The sequence below is a fragment of the Hyposmocoma kahamanoa genome, unplaced genomic scaffold (assembly GCF_003589595.1).
Source record: "Hyposmocoma kahamanoa isolate Upper Pololo Valley unplaced genomic scaffold, ASM358959v1 117, whole genome shotgun sequence".
In the NCBI taxonomy this organism is placed as follows: domain Eukaryota; kingdom Metazoa; phylum Arthropoda; class Insecta; order Lepidoptera; family Cosmopterigidae; genus Hyposmocoma; species Hyposmocoma kahamanoa.
The window spans coordinates 1,179,013-1,201,621 of NW_020653397.1; the positions used below are offsets into that span (position 1 = coordinate 1,179,013).

Genomic DNA, 22,609 nt, shown 5'->3' on the forward strand with positions numbered 1-22,609 from the left:
AAGCAGGTTCGGGTCCAGTTCGAAATTTTTCTTTCTTTTTATCAATAATAAATACTCTTCAAATTTACTTTTGAACATCCCGTATATTTTTACCAACAGAGCATAGGCGAACCTGGCACACAAATGACCTTGAAGACCTTCCACTTCGCTGGCGTCGCTTCCATGAACATCACCCAGGGAGTACCGCGGGTGAAGGAAATCATCAACGCGTCTCGCAACATTTCCACTCCGATAATCACAGCCGAATTGGTGCACCCGTTTGACCAGGAGTTCGCTAGGAGAGTTAAGGGGCGGATTGAGAAGACAACCCTAGGAGAGGTACGTGTTTCAAAAGCAGTTGGCTGTGGATTACTACGCCATATACAAGCCTCACGACTATGCCACTCGAAGGCATTGTTGGGTGATGGGCAGCGTTTGGGAAGCTATGTCGAGTCTTCAAGGTTTTCAAGCAGTGCGTCCTGGCTGTTATAATTTACGGAGCCGAGACATGGACACTCATGATATGGCTAGTCAACCAATTTAGAGTCGGAGTTTCTCTGAAGGATAAAATTCGTAATGAGGTTATCCGACAGACAACTAAGGTGCTGTGGGAAAAACAGCTAAACATTAATTACAAAACAAACAGAATCACATTTCATCGGTAATTAAATATTCAAAATGTCAATTTTTGTCCATTATAGCAAAGCTCAAGTTAAACGGGTCGATTTTTGATACCGTAATGGTATGGTAGAATAGTTTTCAAACAAATTAAATGACATTTCGTTTCTATTTCTGGTTATATAGTCGATGTTACTACCTGAAATGCGTGTGGTTTTGTATGCAGCAAATACCAACCGCGTGCTGTGCATGAAATTACGGTAAGGTCAAGATAAAAATAAACTACCCTATTAAACCTAACGGTGAGACGAACGGGTCGTGCGCCTGGTAGTAAGCCACACGCCTGCTTATAACAATCGCAGTGTTACCCAGAGCTTTAAAGCGATGAACACACTGATGTGTTCGTTTGATTGTCTATTAATAGTATATTTTTTTATATATATATTTTTTAATTCAGTGACTGTGTTCTTTTCTTCTCTTATAATCTCTTTTTGGCTCGCTAAGCACTTTATATTGTTTCATGTTGGTGGAAATTCTCATATTTAAGTATACTATAATTAATTGTATTATTTGTCCGTGAATTTTCCTGAAATGTATAAATAAATTAATAAAAAGATCTGGGGGCTCTGCCACTGCGCCCGTCACCTTGGGACATAAGTTGACAAGTCCCATGTGCCTGTAATTTCATCAGCACCCTTACCCTTCGAAACCGGAACACAGTAATGCGGACATTACTGCTCGGCGATAGAAATACTTCCCTGGACGAACTCTTTCACAAGGAGCCCTACTGCTACTAAAATTGAACCTTTTTTAACGTTATAATTATTAATACAAAGATCGAACACTCACAAAAAAATCCTTCGATCCGGACGGATTCGAACCGACGTCTTCTAGCATACCGTGTCAGACGCTATACCAACTAAGCCACGGAACGAATCAGCGGACCTCACGAATTTTTCTATGGGTTTGCGTCGTATCTTTGTATTTGGTTTTTTTTTCAACGACTTTTGAGCCGTAGCGCCATCTATGAGAAATCTGTGACATTTCGTCACCCAGTTAGATACCTTTACAGCTACCAACTCCGGCTAGAGATGTCGCTATTCATTGTGTTTTAAATTTTTATTGAATTGATATTCAATTACTTTTATGTGAAATTACTCCACTAGTTTGTTATAATTATTAATACAAAGATCGGACAACTAGAAGAAATTCCTTCGATTCGATCGGATTCAAACCGACGTCTTCTGGCATACCGTACCAGACGCTATACCAACTAAGCCACAGAACGAACCACCGGACCTCACGAATTTTTCTATGTGCTTGCGTCATATCTTTGTAATCTTCGTATGTTTTTTACCGTTTTCCCCCAAATACGTTTATGAGTATATAATATTGTGTACTATAATGTAGTATGTATACATTATATACGATTCTTCTGTCATAATTACGCTCTAATTATTTAATTCCAGATAACAAGGCATATTGACGAGATGTACTTGCCCGACGAATGTTTTCTGCTCATAACACTGGACGCTGAGCGAATGCGACTGCTCTCTCTGGAAGTCAGCGTCGAGTCTATCGTTTACTCGTGAGTGCTCTACTTCTCTGATCTCTTAATAATCGATACTACCGCAGTTCAAATTCAAATTTTCCCCCTACTAATACTGGTGGTGCGAAATGAAGATTTATAATACCGATAAGTAGTGGACTGCATTTTTGCGATTTTTAATTACATTAAAAGGTACTTGTACTTCGAGTAACTGCACTTGCAAGTAGCTTCCTATAAGGACTGGAACAAGTATGTAGTAGTAGGTCGAAGAACAGTGGAAATGATGGGAACGTGCACTCTTACCTTTTCTTTCGTTGCACTGGCAGCAATTCCACCTGGATACGGCCGCTACGGGAGGAAAAATCCTCAGGTTCACTACTGAGCACAGTAAAGTATATTGCGAACAAAATAAACTATTAAAAACACAATCGCGCTAATTAGCCATTTTTTGAAGCACACAGTGTCATAGGTTAGACTATCGTTTTTTTTTTGTTGCCAACTCATTGGCCGGTGAAAGAGACGACAGCATGTTGGGGGAGGATGGAGGATACAAAGCAAGGAAGACCTCGCAAGTGCTAAGATGTACCCTATACTATTTTTGATAAATGTTCAATACAAAAATAAAGAAAATATCGTCTGCTTAAAGGTAAAACCACATAAGTGATATTCCACAGATCTACAAAAAATCTCCAAATTATGTACCCGTTGTAAGAAAACCACCATCTTTCTGCAGATAAAACCACTTATTGAGTCTATAGCTTTTTTGTTATTGAGTTTCACCTGCAGAAAGATAGTGATTTTTCTTACCATAGCTATTTAAAGACTTTTTGTAGAAATATCACTTGTGTGGTTTTACCTTTAAACAGACGATGTGAAATCCAACAAATACGGTTCATTTTGCCTGCCGCTCGAGCAGGGACACTGGCTTTATTTCAGAATGATTTTTTTTACAAAAGAAATTAGAGGCATTTGAAAAATGTATATAGTGTACTACGTGTGGCGCACTATAAGTTCCCGGAATGAATAAGAAAAAAATACTATAAATTGTCAGAAATGAATTTATTGTTTCTCAAAATATTCTCCGTTAGCGTTAATGCACTTTTTCATACGAATGAACCAATTTTGAAAACATTTATGCCACTCCTCCTAGACAATCTCTGAAACATATTTTTCATACTCTTCGACAGCCTCTTCGGGTGATGAAAATCGTTGACCGCGTAACGGGTTCTTAATTTTTGGAAATAAATAAAATTCACAAGGTGCCAGGTCGGGACTGTACGCGGGATGGCTTATAAGGTGAACGTTGTTCACCTTAAAAAAATAATTTGTCTGTCTGGCCGTGTGAGAACTGGCATTATCGTGGTGCAAGATGATACGGCGTTTACGGTTATTTTTACGGAGTTTGTCAATAACTTCCGGCAAATAAATGGTCGTGTACCAATCACTATTCACGGTACAACGATTCTCCAAAGCAACAGTAGCTACGTGTCCAGTTTTATTAAAAAAAGAAGCAATCACCCGCTTAGAGGCACTTTGCACGCGCGCCACTTTGGTTGGTTTCGGTTCATCTCGAAAGACCTATACTACGCGGTGATGTAGACAACCAATTTCTAAAATGACGCCGCAATGTAAAAATAAGTGACGGTCAGATGAAACAAACTGTATTCTACAACCAAAGAGTTCCATTTTCAAATGTTGTTTGTAATTACTTTTTAAATGTTGTTTATGTAAGTGGCCAGTTCCGGAAACTTATAGTGCGCGTACACGTGTTTTATTTAGTTCAGTTGACATATAAAAAATAATAGTTGGCATATGTAAAGTACATATTGAATGTATATTTAGCAGCATTACTGTGTTCCGGTTTTGAAGGGTAAGGGTGCTGGTGAAATTACAGGCACATGGGACATGTCAACTCATGTCTCAGGGTGACGGGCGCAGTGGCAGTGCCCCAGATCTTTGCGATTTAAAGCTCTGAGTAACACTGCGACGGTTATGGACAGGCGTGTCGCTTACCATTAGGCGCATGACCTATACGTCCCGTCACTTGGTGTCATAAAAAAAATTGGTTGATGGCTATGATACTTCTTTGTGTCTATAAATCAGTACAGAGTACTTGAAAGACCGACCTTATTAGTCATTCCCTTTCATCTCCTAGTTTGACACCCTTAGAAGTGGTATATTTTCTTCAAATCTAAATGGGACCACTGCTGAGGTACCCTTTTTTCAACAAAAAAAGAATCATCAAAATCGGTTCAAGGCCTAACTTACATACAAAAAAAGAACAGTCTAATTTAGAACCTCCTCCTTGTTTTGAAGTCGGTTAAAAAGTCGATACTTTTCCAGGATGTGCACATCAAAACTGAAAGTAAAGCCAACGAATATACAGATTGTATCCGAGTGGGCAATCAAAGTGCACGCGGAGCCTGCGAAGGGCGGCGGCTGGCTCAACATGTCGCTGCATCAATTGTGCCGAAATCTACCTAACATCGTTGTGAAAGGACTGCCGCAGGTTGCTCGAGCCGTTATTGCGTGCGACGACACCGGAGGCCCTACTAAGTAAGTGACAGGATCTTTTAACTCCCCGACGCAAAAAATTAAAAATTTCTGTCAAATTGATCTTTATAATTTTTACAGTGACGGCACATGAACCCTGTTGGGGCATTGCAATTTATAATATTTATATTACTAACAAGTAAATAACACAAGATATAAAAAATCATTTCTTTTATCTTTCTCTAAATTTCACGTCGTTGATTATTAACATTTGAATTTTAATAAATATATTGCACAATAATATCCCGCAGACTTAGTTATTCACCACGGCTAGGGTTGGCTGCAAGAGATCTCTTCTAGAGATAAGCTCACCTTTGTGTATGTCCTTTGTAACTTGTAATTTTGAATGTCATTTATATGCACTGTCATGTTTCCATCAATCAACTATTTATTTCGATCTTACAATCGATTATTTTCCATAAATTTTAGTACATTGATGAATAATTGGATTATTAATATTTAAAGTTGTTTTTATTTTATTATTATTTTTGTGTTTGGGTATTAATTTCACTGTGCCGTTATTCGAAGCTTATATAAATTGAGATAGGCACTACGTTTCCCGCCTTATACAGTTGTCTCTTTCTACCGGATGTAGCTATCTCTTTTGCTCTTTCTCTACCACCACCGGGTAGTGGGGACCTCTCGAGGAGAGAGGTCGTCGTCTCTGGTTGTTCATTGAGTCGAAAATTCGCCAGGCAAAGATTTAAGTATAAGCTTCGAATAAGTAAATTAATAAGCGTTTTATTGGTAGGTAAAACGCCTCTATTAATTTCACTGCACCGTTATTCGAAGCTTATATAAATTGAGACTTGTTTGTTATCGCCTGGTGGTGACATCAAGAGACGCCAATGTGATTAAAAAGTTGTAAACTATTATTATTTAAATAATAAAAATTTTCAAATAGTAAATTTCTTTTAATGTAATCAACAAAACAGAGGCATAAGAAAAATATCTATATCCGGTAGAAAGAAACAACTATGTAAGGCGGGAAACGTAGCGCCTATCTCAATTTATATAAGCTTCGAATAAAGTAAATTAATAAGCGTTTTATTGGTAGGTAAAACGCCTCTATATATTGAATGCTGTGGATACCTGTGCCTTACCAAGTGTTGTCTTTTAATTTGATTTTTTTTGTATAACCTGTTGGTGTTCCAAATGAATAAATAAATAAATAAAAATTAAAATGAATAGATACGAACAATTCAACATTAATTCTAGGTCAATGTAACTGAGAATTTTATTTTAATTATCATATATTAGATCGTAAAATAGTCATTAATATTTTAAATCGATGTCTTTATCATTAAAAAATTCATTCACTGAATAATAACATTTTTCAGTTAGAAAATTTGGAGACAAAGCGTTGTAAAAAACCCATTATTCCTGAGATGAAAAAATAAATTCAACAAAAAAACATTTTTTCCTGGACTAGGTTTTCTATTCTGAGAGTATGATAATAAATATACTTATTCATTGACTTACAAATAAATGGACGACGGGTCTAATACAAAAACCACGAAAAAAATGTCCCAAGTCAACCTATTCGAAATTTAAATTGTAATGTCATCGCAGTATCGCGCTGTCAGTAGAACAAATGAAGACTAAAGCGGAGTGTCGCGCTCTGTATACGATTTTAGCGCCTTACAAGTGCGGACACTTTTTAGCGCGGACCCGACGTCCATATATGTAATTGTAAGTCAATGTACTTATTACATTTTTTTACTTTTAATTTGGCACTACACTACCTCTTTTGTTTATATTATTCTTCATAGATAAATTGCTCGAAATAAAAGGCAAAATTCACTCAATTCGTAATTTATATTGACCATTATTTTAAATATAAATTAATTACTATGCAACTGTACAAAATGACTCTTTTAAGTGATAACTATGATAATACATTTGTTTAGTGAAAATCCTGTTTTTTCACTTTACTTGAGTACTTTTACTGCATGATTGACAAGCTGTAAGTCAAACAAACGAAGACTGACGCGCAATTGACCATAGGTTTCATTGACTTACAAATAAATGGACGACGGGTCTAATACAAAAACCACGAAAAAAATGTCCCAAGTCAACCTATTTAAACGTAGTGACATGTAAAGGAATATGAAAAAGCTAAAACGTTGAATTTAAATTGTAATGTCATCGCAGTACTGTCTAATTTGGCTTGCTTCGCTGTCAGTCGAACAAGCGAAGACTAAAGCGTGAATGACGCTCTGTATACGATTTTAACGCCCTATAAGTTCGGACACTTTTTAGCGCGAACCCGACGTCCATATAATTGTAAGTCAATGATAGGTTTAGACACTTTTTAGCGCGGACACGTCCATTTGTTGGTAGGTCAATGTTACATTCACATATTTCACCTTTACAGTTATAAACTGTGCGTTGAAGGTGACGGGCTGCGTGACGTCATGGCAACCTATGGGATCGATGGAACGAAAACCACATCGAATAATATTTTGGAGGTACTTTGAGTTTTCATTTAATTTTTTATCTAACATCCGTATGCATGCACTTTAATAAAAAAAAAAATGAGTTTGGAATAGTGATATTATCGTAGTGGGACAAATCATTGCCAGTTTACCATCAATGTTACTTACTGGCTGTTGCGATATTTTTTGATGTTCGCCTACTGTATTCGGCTAGCCAATTGACAGACTGACAAAGGTTGGGTTTTTTGTTCTTTTGGATTATGGTATAACGCAGCGGGAATCATACATTAGCTAATTACATGTATTAACTATTTTCAACTACCGAACTACATTTGTTATCGGTTTACATTAACCGAAATGTTATATCTTGTCTATTTGCATTGACTAAGCCTCATTACATTCCGTCGGGGATAGTGCAAGGGTTTGTAGTATTGGTAAAAAGCGCATATCTGCACCAAACCAACTTACATAGGAGAGGGATTTAACGTTATTACTTTGTTATTTCAATGGCTACGTCTTTCAGTCTCAGAATATTACAGGCCTATAGCTCTTCTTGCTAAAACAACTTGACAACTGTGGTATTCGAGGCGTAGCAAATGACTTAATTAGCTACTACTTAATTACCTATCGGAACGTAAACAAGCACTGTCTGACCGTGTTTAGCAATAAATGCATGCAAGAGGCCAGATCAACATACTTAAGAAATTGTAATTTTAAGACATTGTATGCCTGATTTTGGGTAAAAATTGTAGATCTAATCACTTGTAAGTAACACCTGTATTTTACCATTCAAACAATAAATGTTTCTGATTTCTGATTTCATTTTTTCACAGTAAGCATTAATTTACGTTGTCTTAGGACTCATAACAATAGATTCCCGTAAATCACGCTAATTTGGATGCCACGACATTTACGCGTATTTGATTTGACCACTAAATTACCGAGAATTCTAATGAAATGCTAGTTACGCGTTATTGCACTATCCCCGTCGATTTATTGTCGTCTTGCATTAACCGAGTTACATTTATTATCAATTTTCATTAATCGAGTTACATTTATGGTCAATTTTCATTAATCGAGTTACATTTATGGTCAATTTGCATTAACCGAGTTACATTTATTGATGATTTTCATTAACCGAGTTATATTTTATTTCACCTTTACCTATTCGCTCCAGGTGTTCCACACACTTGGCATCGAAGCAGCGAAGTCTACAATAATCAGCGAGATCCAAGGTGTGATGGCCGGTCACGGCATGTCAGTGGATCGACGACACGTGCAGCTACTAGCCGGGCAGATGACCGCGAGGGGGGAAGTGCTGGGTATCACTCGGTACGGTTTGGCGAGGATGAAGGAGTCAGTTCTTAATCTAGCTTCGGTAAGTATTATAAAACGGTTATAGTAATTGTAAATGAAATTAAATTTAATATATATCCTTTAATAGATATCCTGCGGTCCTTCCAGCCGCTTAGGTTATTGGGAACTGGAGAGACGCTGTTTTTCAGCCACCAATGAGGAGTTTTGGTAGTGGACTTTAGAGTCCACGGCTTAGCGGTGGCAACCGGTACTTGTGAAATGCGCAACGGGAAGTGAGCGTGCCTATAGCTCCAGTACCTACCTGGAACATAGGGAGAATACTGTACGTGCATCCGGGACGGTCCACTAGCCTCTTGAGAACCGGGTGAAGTCAGTGACACCGGTCTCAGAACCTGAACGTAGAAGGTTCCTGTGCACGCACAGGTTATAGTGCCCTTCTAGTATACCTTAAGGGTCGGTAGGGAGGGTCACTATAATCAAAACGAATGAAGAAAGATATGGGGCTGACTCGGCTGAGATAACATGAGTCTTATGTCGACTTTAAAAAGCATTATCATAGTATAATAAAACAAGACCGTAACTCCATATGAAATGTTGTAGTGAGGCTTGTATGTGTGCACGCTCGCCACACGACGTGCACGGACGCATAATTATTCGCATAATGTCGTGGTCCATTCGCGTTCAATATCGCGGGTCGTCACACGGAAGGTTGTTTGAACATGAGTGCCTCAAATTCAGAATTGGACGTCGTTAAACAAAGAGGATCCAATCCACAAAATTATCAAAAAATTAGTTACAGGCTACATGTCACATGTCCACCGTTTTCCACAATGCATAGTCTAGCACGGCATATTAAATTTTGTTTTAAATTGTTCAACACAAATACATTTTGTCTCACAGTGTAAAATGCTGAGATAATCCTCTCACGCAACACTTCGACACTGTAAACCTCCGCCGCGTAAACTCCGATTTAGGAACATTTCTCCGAACATTTCAATAGCTTGCCTCACACCATCACCACTTATTGCGTAAAGTCGCACTATCTCAGTCAGTTCGAATAAATAGAAGTTGGAATAAATATCCATTTTGCGGCGATCGGGCGAGCGGAAGTACAAATAATTTACGTGTCTTCGTTAGACTAAGATCGCGCGTGCACTGTCTCCGCAAACCGCGCCCCCACCCCCGACCTGTACTTTGTTTTTCGCCGCCGTGCCAGAGAACAAAGTCATAGTCGATGTGCATAGATTTCGATAACTAATGCTGTTCACAAGTAGTAGTCGATAAAAAAAGAATATTTTTTATAAAGTTTAAGTTCACTAGTTTATTATTTCTTTGGGTTCAGAATCAGGAATATAACGCACTCTATAAGTATGTCTCACTTTCAAATATACAGCCTGCATATATTCTATTTTTTGTTTTATTTTATTGGATGTACAAAACAGTCAGTGGAACATGTTGAGATACAATTTATGGTCTTAATCTAGAATGTAGACCTAATACTTGTGCATACAGCATTATTATTGTACATTATAAGTTTGTTATATTTATTAATACAAAGATCGAACACACAGAAAAAAATCCTTGGATCCCGCTGGATTCGAACCGACGTCTTCTAGCTTACCGTGCCAGACGCTTTACCAACTAAGCCACGGAACGAACCAGCGGACCTCACGAATTTTTCTATGTGCATGCGTCGTATCTTTGCATTTGGTTTTTTCAACGACTTTTTAGTCGTAGCGCCATCTATGAGAAATATGTGAAAGTTTTATCACCCAGTTAGATATCTTTACTCAAAATTTGTGAAGTGATTAACGGAATAGGCCCACCATTTTGTCAAAAAATGATTAAAAACTTTGATGAAAGAATCGACACCTGTAACTGTGGTCGTCGTGGACATTTATCAGATATCATTTTTCATTCATAATTGCCAAACCTTACTTTTGTAATACAATAAAAATTTGAATCATTGTCATCTAAATTCATTGTTTTATTTTGATTTACAAAACAAAGTTCTTATTGAAAAACCCTTCATTTCATGTTTGTATACGTATCATATGGCTTTACCGCGATTAATTTCATTAGAATTGTTCTTTTTAAAGTACATTTATCTTCAACAGTTCGAAAAAACTGCCGACCACTTATTCGACGCTGCCTACTACGGACAACAAGACTGCATCGAAGGAGTATCCGAATCTATTATATTAGGAGTTCCAGCTGCCATCGGCACCGGCGTCCTGCAATTATTACACAGACATCCGCCAGCAAAAGAGACGCCCATACGTAGAGAATTATTGTTCGATAGACGAGAGTTTCACAACTCTATATGGGATTGAATAGTGAATGAACTTAGGAATAAATGAAGTTAAATAAATTATATTTTTTAAGTTTTTAATAAAATGTTGTTAATTCATGTCTTTGTTTACGAATTTTAATGAGATGTAATAGATATATCAATTTAAAAGGATAAAGATAAACTACAGTTAATTTCAAATACTGATTTTTTATAACAACAGTGGCGATTACAAATTTAATTCCTGAAGTTACTTTCGTCAACCATACTACTGTTTTCCTGGTACTCAAAAGGTTGCAAAGTTTTCTATGGCTCTTTTGATCTAATCTTTCCATTTCATTAAAGCTTATTTTACTGCGGAATGGAACGGACGTGAAGTATTTTTGCTATAGTTTGCTTTAGTAGATACGAGCCAAAAAACAGGTTGCGCATCTCCTCGAGAATTCTCGCGGAATATCTGGGATTCCCGCAACTTTTTTATGACACCAAGTGACAGATCGTATAAGTCGTGCACCTGGTGGTAAGCTACAGGCCTGTTCATGACAGTTGCAGTTTCACTCAGAGCTTTAAATCGCAAAGATCTTAGGGACACTGCCACTGCGCCCGTCGCCCTGAGACATAACTTGACAAGTTCCAAGTGTCTGTAATTTCACCAGCGTTCTCGCCCTTCAAAATAGAAACGCAGTAATGCTCACGTTACCCGGCCGCAGAAATTCGATTCCATTCCCTTCTGCTGGAATGTAAATTGAGCTTAATGATTTACTGCTATAATAATGATGATACTAAACCAGACAACGAGTATACGAGCTCTGCCTGTGTGAGTCAAACTCTTGCTGCTTTATCAGACTTCACGAATTATGGAGAAATTTATGCGGTATTCAGACCATGAGCTATGCTTTCGCCTTTGTAAATTCACTTTTTTGCTTGGTTTTTCTTTCATAATCTATGTACATCGAGAAAGTTGTTGGCACTATCGACTTCGGCTTGCTAAAAATAAAAAAAGACCGAATCTTTTTTTTTAATATGCGAGCATTTCACTGTCATCTCACCTGATGGAAAACGACGATGAAGTCGACAAAGCAGCATGCACGCGTAAATAATGCCTATTCACTTTCAACTTGAAATCGTAATCTTTCTTCTTATTAATCTATAGTCCTTACCAGGGTTCCATCACTCGCTCGAGGTTACGCGATAATTGCCTACTGCTGAATGTATCGCCGACAGTGCAAGCGCTCAGAGAAGTCTTTAATTTATATTACAATCCTTGTACGACCCCTGCATTCGGTTCCGCACGACTGCGCACGCCGGGCAACGTTATTTTCACCTCTCTGAGCGCGTACTTAAGTTCTTTTTTTCTCGTAGTAAACGCGTGGTGTCATTAGGCAGATGTAGTAATCGAAGGTATTTTCGATTTTGTATGAGAGTGATGTATCTGTTACGTAGTAAGTATTGAGTAATTTGTGACCTTACGTTCAACACTGACCTCATGTATGACAAACAGAAGACGTGAATAAATAAATAAGGTAGTTAATGTTTGAATTAAGTTGCAATAAAAGTCACCGATTGAAATACCATTCTGACAGGTGTTAAGATTTCGTTATAAGCTTTTTGTAATCATATTCCTGATGAACGCCTGAGCTAAGATGGAAATGTCGGCAGGTCTTACTGGTACTACTCCATTTTGGAAAAAGTGTGTAATTTCCTGTGTAGTTTGCCCAGAGTATCGAACATTTTATGGAACCGCACTGCTATTACAATAGTGTTGTAACTCAACATATGTAAAATTCAATATTAAGTCATTAGTTTACTGAACTACTACACGTCTATAAAACCGTCGTTAGAATATTGTAAGAAACAATTAGATATAATAATAAACTTTATGTGAGCCAGTTCAGGCCAAAACAGTCGTTATTCGAAAATATTAAATATTGTTTTCCTTTTTATTTTTAAATATATTTGGCAAGTAGGAAGTTGTTTAAAAGTGTCTGTAATAAACTATAACCTATGCATACATAAATTTTAATAATCTTTCATGGGAAGCGAGTAATTCGTTTGTCATCGGTTCTGAGAAAATACACTTTTTGAGTTAATACACTATTGTATTAACAGTGCGACGTCACTTGTTGCAAAGAGATAAGACATAATTACATTGGCTTGTTGAATTTTTGGGAATTTTTAGTAAGTATTGCCAGCATTTTCTCGCAGGCGCATATTCTCTTTAGAAAACCCGTTTATTCCGGCGCAGTTTCCAATTTATTTAAACTTAATACGAAATGTCTAAGTCTAAACTTTACTTAAATACTTGAACATAAAAGTCTTGTTAGTTTTTACAATGTTATTGTTGATCAAATTTTCGTTTCTTGGCATCGGTGGGGGCGGCGGCGGTGGCGGAGCCCCTGTTGAAGGGGCACTCCTTACTGGCACTTGGGTTTCCTTATGGCTAGGCTCCGTAGGTCTATAATTCGGTATACGAGTACCGTAAATTGATACAGGCGCACAAATTTTATATCCTAATTTTTCGTAAAAGCTCTCCTGTCCTTTTGTAGATAAATGTATCATGCTTAAATCAAGTTTATTTTTACAATGCTCTTCGACTTTCCTCATCAAATATGTACCCAACTTCATACCACGAAAAGATTTGCTAATAACTACAGTTTCTATGAAACAACTTTCTGGCATTGTAGGTATTGGTGTGAGTTTACAATGTCCTAAAACTAATTTCTTGTCGTTGATCAGAATTAAACTAGAAGGAAGGTTGTCGGACGATGCTCGCAGTGACATCATTCTGGCAGTTTCGCTTCTTGGCCATTCGTCATTTATGAGATCGCAGGTTTCTTTGAGGTATTCAGGATACTTGTGGAGAGGTAATACTTTTAAATTATCAAATTCCATGTTGAACTAAATGTTCTGAAAATAATAATAAACAAATAAATCACTAATAGTAAAGAGTCACGATCACATTAATCTTGAGATTTAAATTAAACTTTGCAGCTCACAATAAGAATGGTATTGTGTCAAACAATGATCTCATATATAAATCATTGGTGTCTAACTTGATGTTTTCGTGATTCTACGCTTAATTGAATAAAAGTAGGATGTTGATTTTAAAAGTAAGATTGCAATTCATTTTTAAAGGATTTCAATTTTAAAAGTAATATTGCAATTAAATTTTTATTAGGCAACACTGGATATGTCAATGTCAAATGAAGAAACTGAAACGTCAAACGAAATCGAGAATTATGTACTTTATTTGCGTTTTTTGCATATTTCATTTACAAAAAGTGGTCTAATTTTTATTTTATCACTTACCAGGCATTGTTTAGATTTCTTTTTGCGCATCGGTAACCTCGTTAGCACTAGGTGAGCGCATTATTGTCCATTATTTTTCCGTCGCTAGTTTGCTTGCTCGCGTGCGTTTCAGAGAGAACTAACCTAAATTTATCTGTCAGTGAGCGATATTGTACCGTTCAAGTCTGTTTAGAGCGTAATACTTTGCGTAATTCACCGGTAATGGCTCGCAGGCATCTAGATCGAGTTAGATAATATGTAAATTTTATATTGTTGATTTCTGAAAGCAATCTAATTTCTTATGCGGTAAAATGAAAAGTATTATCTTCTTTAACATATGATTAGTGTTGTTTGGCAGAGACGAATGATAATTTATTCTATGATTAATAGGCGCGGTAGCTAGTTTACTGCATTTATATAAGGACAGATATATAAAAATAAAATCATTTGAAAAAAGGAACTCTAAACAATAAACGAAAAATAAAATAAAGATAAACACCTATACTACCGCCGTTAGTGGAAAGGGCGCTTGTGATAAATCTGAAACCAGAGAAAATAATGTTAAAAAAAATTAAATTAAAAAAATGTAGTTTTTTCTTGCGTTAACTTCATACTTTACATAGCAAAAAATAAAAATAGGTCACATGCGCCCTTGTCACTAATAGCGGCAGTAGGTATAGCTCTAGCACTTCATAGCTCCTGTAGCTCTAGCACTGGGCAAAATGGTCCTTAACAGAGCACTGTGGCTTGAACAAGCACATGTAAAATCTTGGGCAGAGAGGAAACAGTGTAGATTCCTCCACAAGGCAGTTGAAACTCCTCTACATCTCCATATCTAATGCTGGCTCTTGATGAGCGTGTGAAGCTCCATTCTGAGAAGGCACTGGCAATATTATTAGGCCACCCTTGTATCCCCAACGCCTAACATCATACACAAATTAACTCTAGGTATTTCCGGATTTGCTTGCCTAACATTTTATAATCGAAAGCATGGGTAAACCATTCCTTGTCCAGTGGACTCTTAAACAACCATCTATAGTAGTTTTCTAGTTTACTATATCATATGTCTTACAAATGTGAAGGTAAACCTATAACTCTGAATATTTAAAAAAATTTTATAAATCACAGTTGTGTACCACAATAAGGTAATCTAGACTGCTTCAGTGCTGGTAGGTTAACTGGTGTGTTTCTCATGTCTAAGTTAAATTATTTTTATTTCATACGTAAGCAAATAACACTTGAAATCATATTGATTAAACTTGACTGCTCATTTGTAAGGCAGATTCCTCTGAGAAAAATGAGGAAGAAACTAGGGTTTTTTTAATGTATAATAACAATCTTGGTTGCTCTTTATGTATTCAAATGACATTTATCTTTTGTTTTAAAATCCCATACCGTTCCACTACTGGGCAAAGGCCTCCCTCCCTTCTATCCACACCTCTCTGTTCTGCACCACTGAGGTCCAATCTTTTTAGTGCGCGTTTTGCTCGTCTCTCCATCGACGCTATAGTTTGCTGCGTGGTCTTTTTCTGTCTTTGTGGATCCATTCTGTGGTAGCTTTCGACCATGACTTGTCCGACATATATTTAAAATTTACAATATTTTTTTCAAAACTACTTTGACCAAAAATACCTGCAAGAGCTAACCGGGTCACTACCACAGATTTTTGTCATCCAAGTATGCACAAGCTGTTTAATAACCTTTAGTATATGGTTCAAAGTAAAATTTTTTCACTTTAGACACTATGTCTGAAATAACAATTCATGGTAGGTCTTCTCTATTTCTCACTCATCTCTTTATTTACAACTTACATATTTATCTCTCTGACAATCTGGTCTCAGTGATAGTTAGACCAAACATTAACATGTCAATATATTGCAGAAAACAATGGAAGACGATGATGACATTCCAACACTCTCTGCAGAGACATTTGCAGCATTACAAGAATTCTACATAGAACAAGAAAAAAGACAGGAGATATTTAACAAGTTAGAGGCTGACAACAAGCTAAAAGAGAATATTATGTTTGATGAAAATTGGGTAAGAAACTATTATTAAAAGAGACTAGACCCCTTACCCTTAAACTGGGTTTGCATACATTTGATCTATCGAAAGCTACAAGCTACTAAAGAGGATGTAGTAATAATATAATAGTTAACGGATATGTAATCCTACTGCGGGGCACAGGCCTCTTCTCACAATGAGAGGGCTTGGGATGAAGTTCCCACGCAGTCCCAGTGTAGATTGGAAACTTCACACATATCATTAAATTCCTTTGCAGGATGTGTGCAGGTTTCCACGGTTCACAAAAAAAGTCGTGGTAAATTTAAAATTTTATTTCGCATCTAAATTCCAACAAGCTCAGAAGTGCAAGCCCGAATTTAAACCCACGTATATATCTATCTCCTGATTATTCTTGGCCATTGTCTGCAAATATATCATTAAAGTCAAACTAATAATGCAATCTTTATGTACATTAGACATAAGTAACAATTAACATCAGACAGACATGATCTGACGATCTGAGTCATCATCTTTGTTACGTCCCATTGTTTAGCACGGGCCTCCTCTAAGGAGACAGATGAGGCCATAGTTTGCTACACTGTTTTATGTACACTTGCATTCTGCTACTACCACTCTGATAGAGTAGAGCAAGAAGAAACATCCACTGATAAAGCTGTTATTCCATTTGCAGCAACTAAGTCAATTTTGGTATGACGAACCAACCGTCCAAGCCCTGGTGAAAGTGATTGATCAAACGCTGCAGGATGGTGGCCGCGTGGCTCTCATATCCTGTCCAACGCTATTCGTGCCTGTTAAAAGACAAATTGGAGATAGGGCCTCAGGTATATATACTCGGATTTTCAGTAATTTATTTTTGAAAGTCGAACTGCCAGGTATAACAACGAAAACAATTTTATAATCTGACAACTATTCCAACTCCCGTTTGTCCGGTGCGTCAATGCCTACACGTCACTCGAAGCGTAGGGTTGTTACATTATTGTTTTAGTTGTACGTACAGGTTGCAAAACATAATTTGAAAAAATTAAGGTATTAAACTATGATGAGTGCACATATTATATTGATAATTTTATACCAGTATTGCAGATTGGTATTTCGATTATGGGAGTATGATCAAGAAATAGAAATGAAATGCGAAATTGTATATACATAACGATACATTTATAAATAAAAAATATATAAATTTGACACAAAAATCTTCTAACCGACCGAACACTTCAAAGTGAAGGGGGCGTGTAACCCTTGTTGTGCAACTCGAGTGAACCGCGAGATTATATAAATGTGCGCACCCTTACACGGTGCGCGGCGGGCGTGCACACGTACAAGCCGCGATAAAAAACATGTTATTGTGAAATTTTCACAAACTTCAGCCCCCGCGTCAACGACGCGCGCAATAAAATTGGAATAAAAGCGCGCTATTGGCTGTCTCAATCAGATCTAATTTAGAAAGCTAATAGCGAGCGCTTATTTAAATTCTGTCGCGCGCGTTGCGACTATCATGCGTAGCCGTGCTACGGGGGCTGCCGTCCTTATATTTTCTTCCGATACAATGAAATGATCCTTACAAGAAACTAAGTCAATCAGTATTAATAATTATTAAAATTGGTATAAAAATCAACATTTTATGGACAACTCACGCTTGATCAAAAATGTCAAATTTGTTTTTGATAAAAAACTACTTTACTCATTGTTACTAAAACAGTTTCTCTGTATCTATGGTTTCGGATGTCCCCATACTGTTTTTGTTGAACGAATCCCACTATATAGCACTAAACTTGAATATTTTTGTTATAATTTACCCTGGATGTTAACGTGATCATAGGAATGATATTGTCTGTTAATAACACAATGTTTAAGAAAGAAACAGCACATTTTATGTCTCCATGTTTTCATTCATCGTTTAATTTCCAGTATCACTCTTGGAGTACGACAGAAGATTCGAAGTGCATGCACCAGACTTCATATTCTACGATTATAAATACCCAGAGAAGTTGCCCGAGCTAGATAAATTCGATATCATAGTCGCAGATCCTCCGTTCCTCTCTGAAGAATGCATTACCAAGACATCAGAAGCTATAAAGCTGTTAGGCAAAGACAAAATCATTCTATGTACAGGAGCTGTTATGAATGACAAAGTAGAAAAGTTACTAGGTCTGAAGCAATGTAGGTTTCAACCGCATCATAGGAACAACTTGGCAAATGAGTTCTCCTGTTATGCTAATTTTGATTTAGATGGTATTCTCAGGTGATAAGAGGGTAGTTTCTAATAGTATTTAGAGCTGTCGTGCAATGCTAATACATCTTTGAAATTTTGTAGTATGGCCTGACAAAGGATTTAACCCGGCAGGGGTCCGAGAGACACATGGTATCCCTAATGATTATATTTTTATAAAAAAAAAATTTTTTTTTTTATGATGGATGAAGACACCTTATGGCTCAAGGACGGTACAGTACCAAAATCTTCGGGACACCGTGTGTCTTTACGAAGCGTAACAGGTTAAACTCATACTAAGTTCTTAGGTTTTCGCGTCAGAGACGCGAGTTAAGTTTAAGCAGTAGATTTGTTTAATTCTTTGGTATATGTAGATTTATGTTTTGTATTTGATAAATAATAGAAAGATCTGCGAGCGTTAAGATGTCCGGGAGGTAAGCGGGTTTGTGGGTTGAGATCTATTGATCATCACGGCGCTAGCGCACACTGCTCCTATCAAATAACCTTTTAATACATGATACAGAGATAGAATAAATACAAAGAAAAAATTCTTCTAAGCAGCTGGACGATCGATAGCCCCGGTGTGGCGGGGTCGCTAGTTCGTGTTCAGTGAAATAGAATTCAATTTCGAAAGATAATTAGACTGACGTGAAATAAACCGACGCCTCCTACGTAAAGTATCGTATGTCGAAATTGCCAAGTTTACAGGGAAGTGTTTTAAAATTTCAGTTTCATTTGGCAAAGCTTGTTACTCACATAGAGTGATCATCTAATAGATCATCTAACCGATACCTAGGATTTTATGATACTCAACGTGTGTTACGAGATTTGCCGAATAAAAGTGAGAAATCTAAAGTCACGTGTTATGCTTATTTCAGTGAATTCAGAACTTTAAAAGGCTCCCCTGTAAACTTGGCAATTTTGACATACGATACTTTACGTGGGAGGGGTCGAAACAACAAAGTAATTTATTTTAATTATAGCCTTGATTATTAAAACACCTTTTTTGTTCCATTGTAGTGCAAAAGTCTTTATCATAATCATGGACCAATAATAACACGAGAACCTGCTAATAGCGATACGCGAAAGCGTAGTCGGGTATTTAGTACGTATTGGAACAGATGTCGCCACGACTATCAAATAGCTATTTTTGTAACTATGTTTTACATTGACGAGCTGCAATTTATCAAACCTACTTTAATTTCTGGTGATCACAAACAAATCAACTAGATGGCGCTTATTGCTTTAAACTGCCGACTATTTTTTGTTTAGCGCCATCTGCCCATGTTAGCAATCGTTAATTTTTAAATTTGTAACACACAATGCCATCTATTGGTACGTGCTATAGTTCAGAAACTAATTTTAGCTCGTTATCAATATTTTAATAATATTACAAGGAAAAAAACGGGTCCCACTTATATTTGGACATAATTAAACAAAAAGGATCCAATGCACATCCAATCACTTTCGAGATATGGCTGTTTGAAATTTCAAAGTGTTTCTCTTGTTTTATTTTCAAAACTTACAATGTCATGTAACTCCAGAGATATTTATTTATGTTTATATGTTGTATATTAGTTGCTGATCTAAGGGTCGTATTCTAGAACTCTAATCAATGCTCAAGTCAGGATTTGAGTATGGTTTAAAGCACTCGAAATCATACTCAAGTCCCTGCCATTAGGGTCGTATTTCCAATGCAATCCTGACTTGAGCATTGAGTAGAGTTCTAGAATACGACCCTAAGAGGTTAGACTTTAGGAACCGCTGATAATTTTGTGGATTAGATCCTTTTTGCTTAACTACGTCCATTTCATATTAATTAAAGAGGAGTTAATAGATATCCACTACCATATACGCACTATGAACTACTTCTAGGATATCGATCAGCGCCTACTACGTATAAGACGGGATTTTGACCTTTATCAGAGTTACGATCTGTAGTATAAAGATTAGCAGTCTTCTCGACTTATTGGTCCACTTATTACTTATGTGTAATACACACATAACTGAAGTTACAATACTGCCGTCCTTAGTTGAAAGGGCGCATGTGACACTTAAAAAAATTATTTATATTGCGGCGGAATGGAATGGAAGTGAATTTTTGTACATAGCATAATGAATTTATGGTGAATTGTGTAACGTACAAACTAAATACGAGCCAAAACTCACCTTTCGCGTCTTCCGCGAAATTCCGCAGCTGGCGTCGGCGACGCCTGGCGTATCCGCGAGACGTGACACGAAGGCAGGCGCAGTATGAAGTCAGATGTCGACGACATACTATAGTATTAAACCTCAGGGGAAGAGCGCTGCAAACACAGAATAGTATCTGGATTCCGTTTTATTTCTATTTTTCACCAAACAGACAATCAACAACAAAAAAAAACCCTCTTCGTTCCCCCGCCCAAAATCACACAACTTCTTTACTAGCCGTGGCCTCTAGCGGCGTAATTGGTGATCATAAAATTAAAATGTCAATACAATTCCTTCAAAACAAATACTTCTAATCATTTTCTAATAGTTCTAATTGCATTCTACGACTTCTAGGACTTACGTGTTTATATAACGTCAATGTTTAAAAATTGACGAATTAAATAATTATAATTGAACGTTATGACTAAAGCATATTAGTAAAATGCGACGAAGCTCCGGAAGGAACGACTCGCGGCTAGTAGCAGTATGTATACATGACAATGATTCGCTCTGGGCCTTTTGGAGGGAAGTGTCGTTTTTATTTTCACTTTGAATTATTTTGTGAAATCTAGTTTAAAGTGGAATAGAATAGTGCTATTGTGCCTTAATCGAAGATTAAAATGCGAAATTATACGAATCTCGAACTAAAATACCCGTATCGGCCCGTTCTAAGGAATCCCGAGTCAATCCAAACACGCCGCCTCAAATTGCCTATCCTCTTTGTGGTGGCCATATTTACAGAAACATAATTAAACGAAGCCGTGGCTCAAAGGACTTGTATCCAAGCCAAAATTATTCATAAAAAAAATATACATGACATTTACGAATTTAAAATCAATATGAATAAAAACAACTATTAAAATCATGCAATGGCCTACAGCTTTTTGATAGATATATAACTCGCAATTAAACGTTAATTTAGTATTTAAATAATTATAATTGACTAGTGATGTTTAACCGTTTCAGTAAAATGTGATCAGGCTTTGGGTGAACTTGTAACACTAGCCTAAAGGCGCGCCTTCCATTCCATTCCATTCCACCGCAATGTAAATTGAGCCTTACGTGTACTGCCGTGATCAACAAAAACAAGACGAATCTGCCATTATTTTTTTCCTATTGGATTAGGTATGAAGTTACCGTAAGAGAAAAGGGCGTAAGTACCCACACTTTTATGGTCAAACCATAGATTTAGTATATCCACTAAATCTATGGGTCAAACTAAGTTCAATGGGCGCATTTACAAAACAAACCTCAGTTAAAGCTCTACATGTATGTAGTTACTAAAAATTCATAGTCACAAATTTAAAATTAAACGGAAATGTTATCTTTCGTTTAAGTGATAAAAATATTGAAAATTTCAATATTGAAAAGACATTAGAAAACATATAAGTACTTGCCCTTTCATCTTATTATTACAATACTTGTAATTATGCTAAGTTGAAAAGGCATAAGTGGTTACTTGTTCCCTACTAGGTAAGATGGTTCTTACCTAGTAGGGACTATTTTGCGAACCTTTTTTTCCTAAGTTGAAAAGGAAAAAGGGTAATCCATAATGAGGCATGAATAATGAAATATTTTAATTCCATGTTTTGCGTATAATATAGGTTTATCTAACTGCGTTTGCGGAAAGTGTCTCCGTTTTTTAATTTGGAAAAAGCAGATATTTTTAATTTAGTTTCTGTTATAGATTCTTTTATTTATTATTTTCTCGGTTTTGATTTTTTGTCACAAGCGTCCTTTTGACTAACGGTAGCAGTATAATTATTAATACAAAGATCGAACACTGAGAAAAAATTCCTTCGATCCGGTCGGATTCGAACCGACGTCTTCTTGCATACCGTGCCAGACGCTATACCAACTAAGCCACGGAACGAACCAACGGACCTCACGAATTTTTCCATGTGCTTGCGTCGTGTCTTTGTACTTGGTCTTTCAACGACTTTTTAGTCGTAGCGCCATCTATGATCAACAAACTAGTGGAGTAATTTCACAAAAAATAATTGAATATCAATTCAATAAAAATTTAATTGGTAGCAGTATACTTAGTGATGAAGCCAAATGGGATGCCGCCTTTGTGTGTACTTGCTATGAATAGATTCATATATTAAATGTACAGTATCTATATATAACGTCCCACTGCTGGGTAGTTTCTT

The 22,609-nt window shown here is 36.8% G+C and overlaps 4 protein-coding genes across 4 annotated transcripts in view; 3 read left to right on the forward strand and 1 right to left on the reverse strand.

The window, feature by feature from the left end:
• LOC113239907 (DNA-directed RNA polymerase III subunit RPC1-like) overlaps positions 1-106 on the forward strand; it is a 33,442-nt gene extending 33,336 nt beyond the window's left edge. Inside the window, exon 9 of the mRNA XM_026477069.1 lies at positions 102-106. Within this exon, the coding sequence (XP_026332854.1) occupies positions 102-106 (5 nt within the window). The remainder of the gene's footprint in view (positions 1-101) is intronic.
• Positions 103-10,787, forward strand: LOC113239943 (DNA-directed RNA polymerase III subunit RPC1-like). Its single transcript, XM_026477112.1, has 6 exons — positions 103-318; positions 2,067-2,185; positions 4,490-4,702; positions 7,077-7,170; positions 8,315-8,515; positions 10,572-10,787. The coding sequence occupies exons 1-6, from the start codon at positions 124-126 to the stop codon at positions 10,785-10,787; spliced, it is 1,038 nt and encodes a 345-aa protein (XP_026332897.1). The 5' UTR covers positions 103-123.
• A 1,997-nt stretch (positions 10,788-12,784) lies between these two features.
• On the reverse strand, positions 12,785-14,174 carry LOC113239955 (N-acetyltransferase 6). The gene is made up of 2 exons (XM_026477135.1): positions 14,054-14,174; positions 12,785-13,651 (listed from the first exon to the last, which is right to left on the reverse strand). The coding sequence occupies exon 2, from the start codon at positions 13,634-13,636 to the stop codon at positions 13,028-13,030; it is 609 nt and encodes a 202-aa protein (XP_026332920.1). The 5' UTR covers positions 13,637-13,651; positions 14,054-14,174; the 3' UTR covers positions 12,785-13,027.
• Positions 14,175-15,919: 1,745 nt separating this feature from the next.
• LOC113239945 (EEF1A lysine methyltransferase 1) lies at positions 15,920-18,420 on the forward strand. Its single transcript, XM_026477116.1, has 3 exons — positions 15,920-16,072; positions 16,728-16,878; positions 17,966-18,420. The coding sequence occupies exons 1-3, from the start codon at positions 15,920-15,922 to the stop codon at positions 18,301-18,303; spliced, it is 642 nt and encodes a 213-aa protein (XP_026332901.1). The 3' UTR covers positions 18,304-18,420.
• Positions 18,421-22,609: the final 4,189 nt, after the last annotated feature.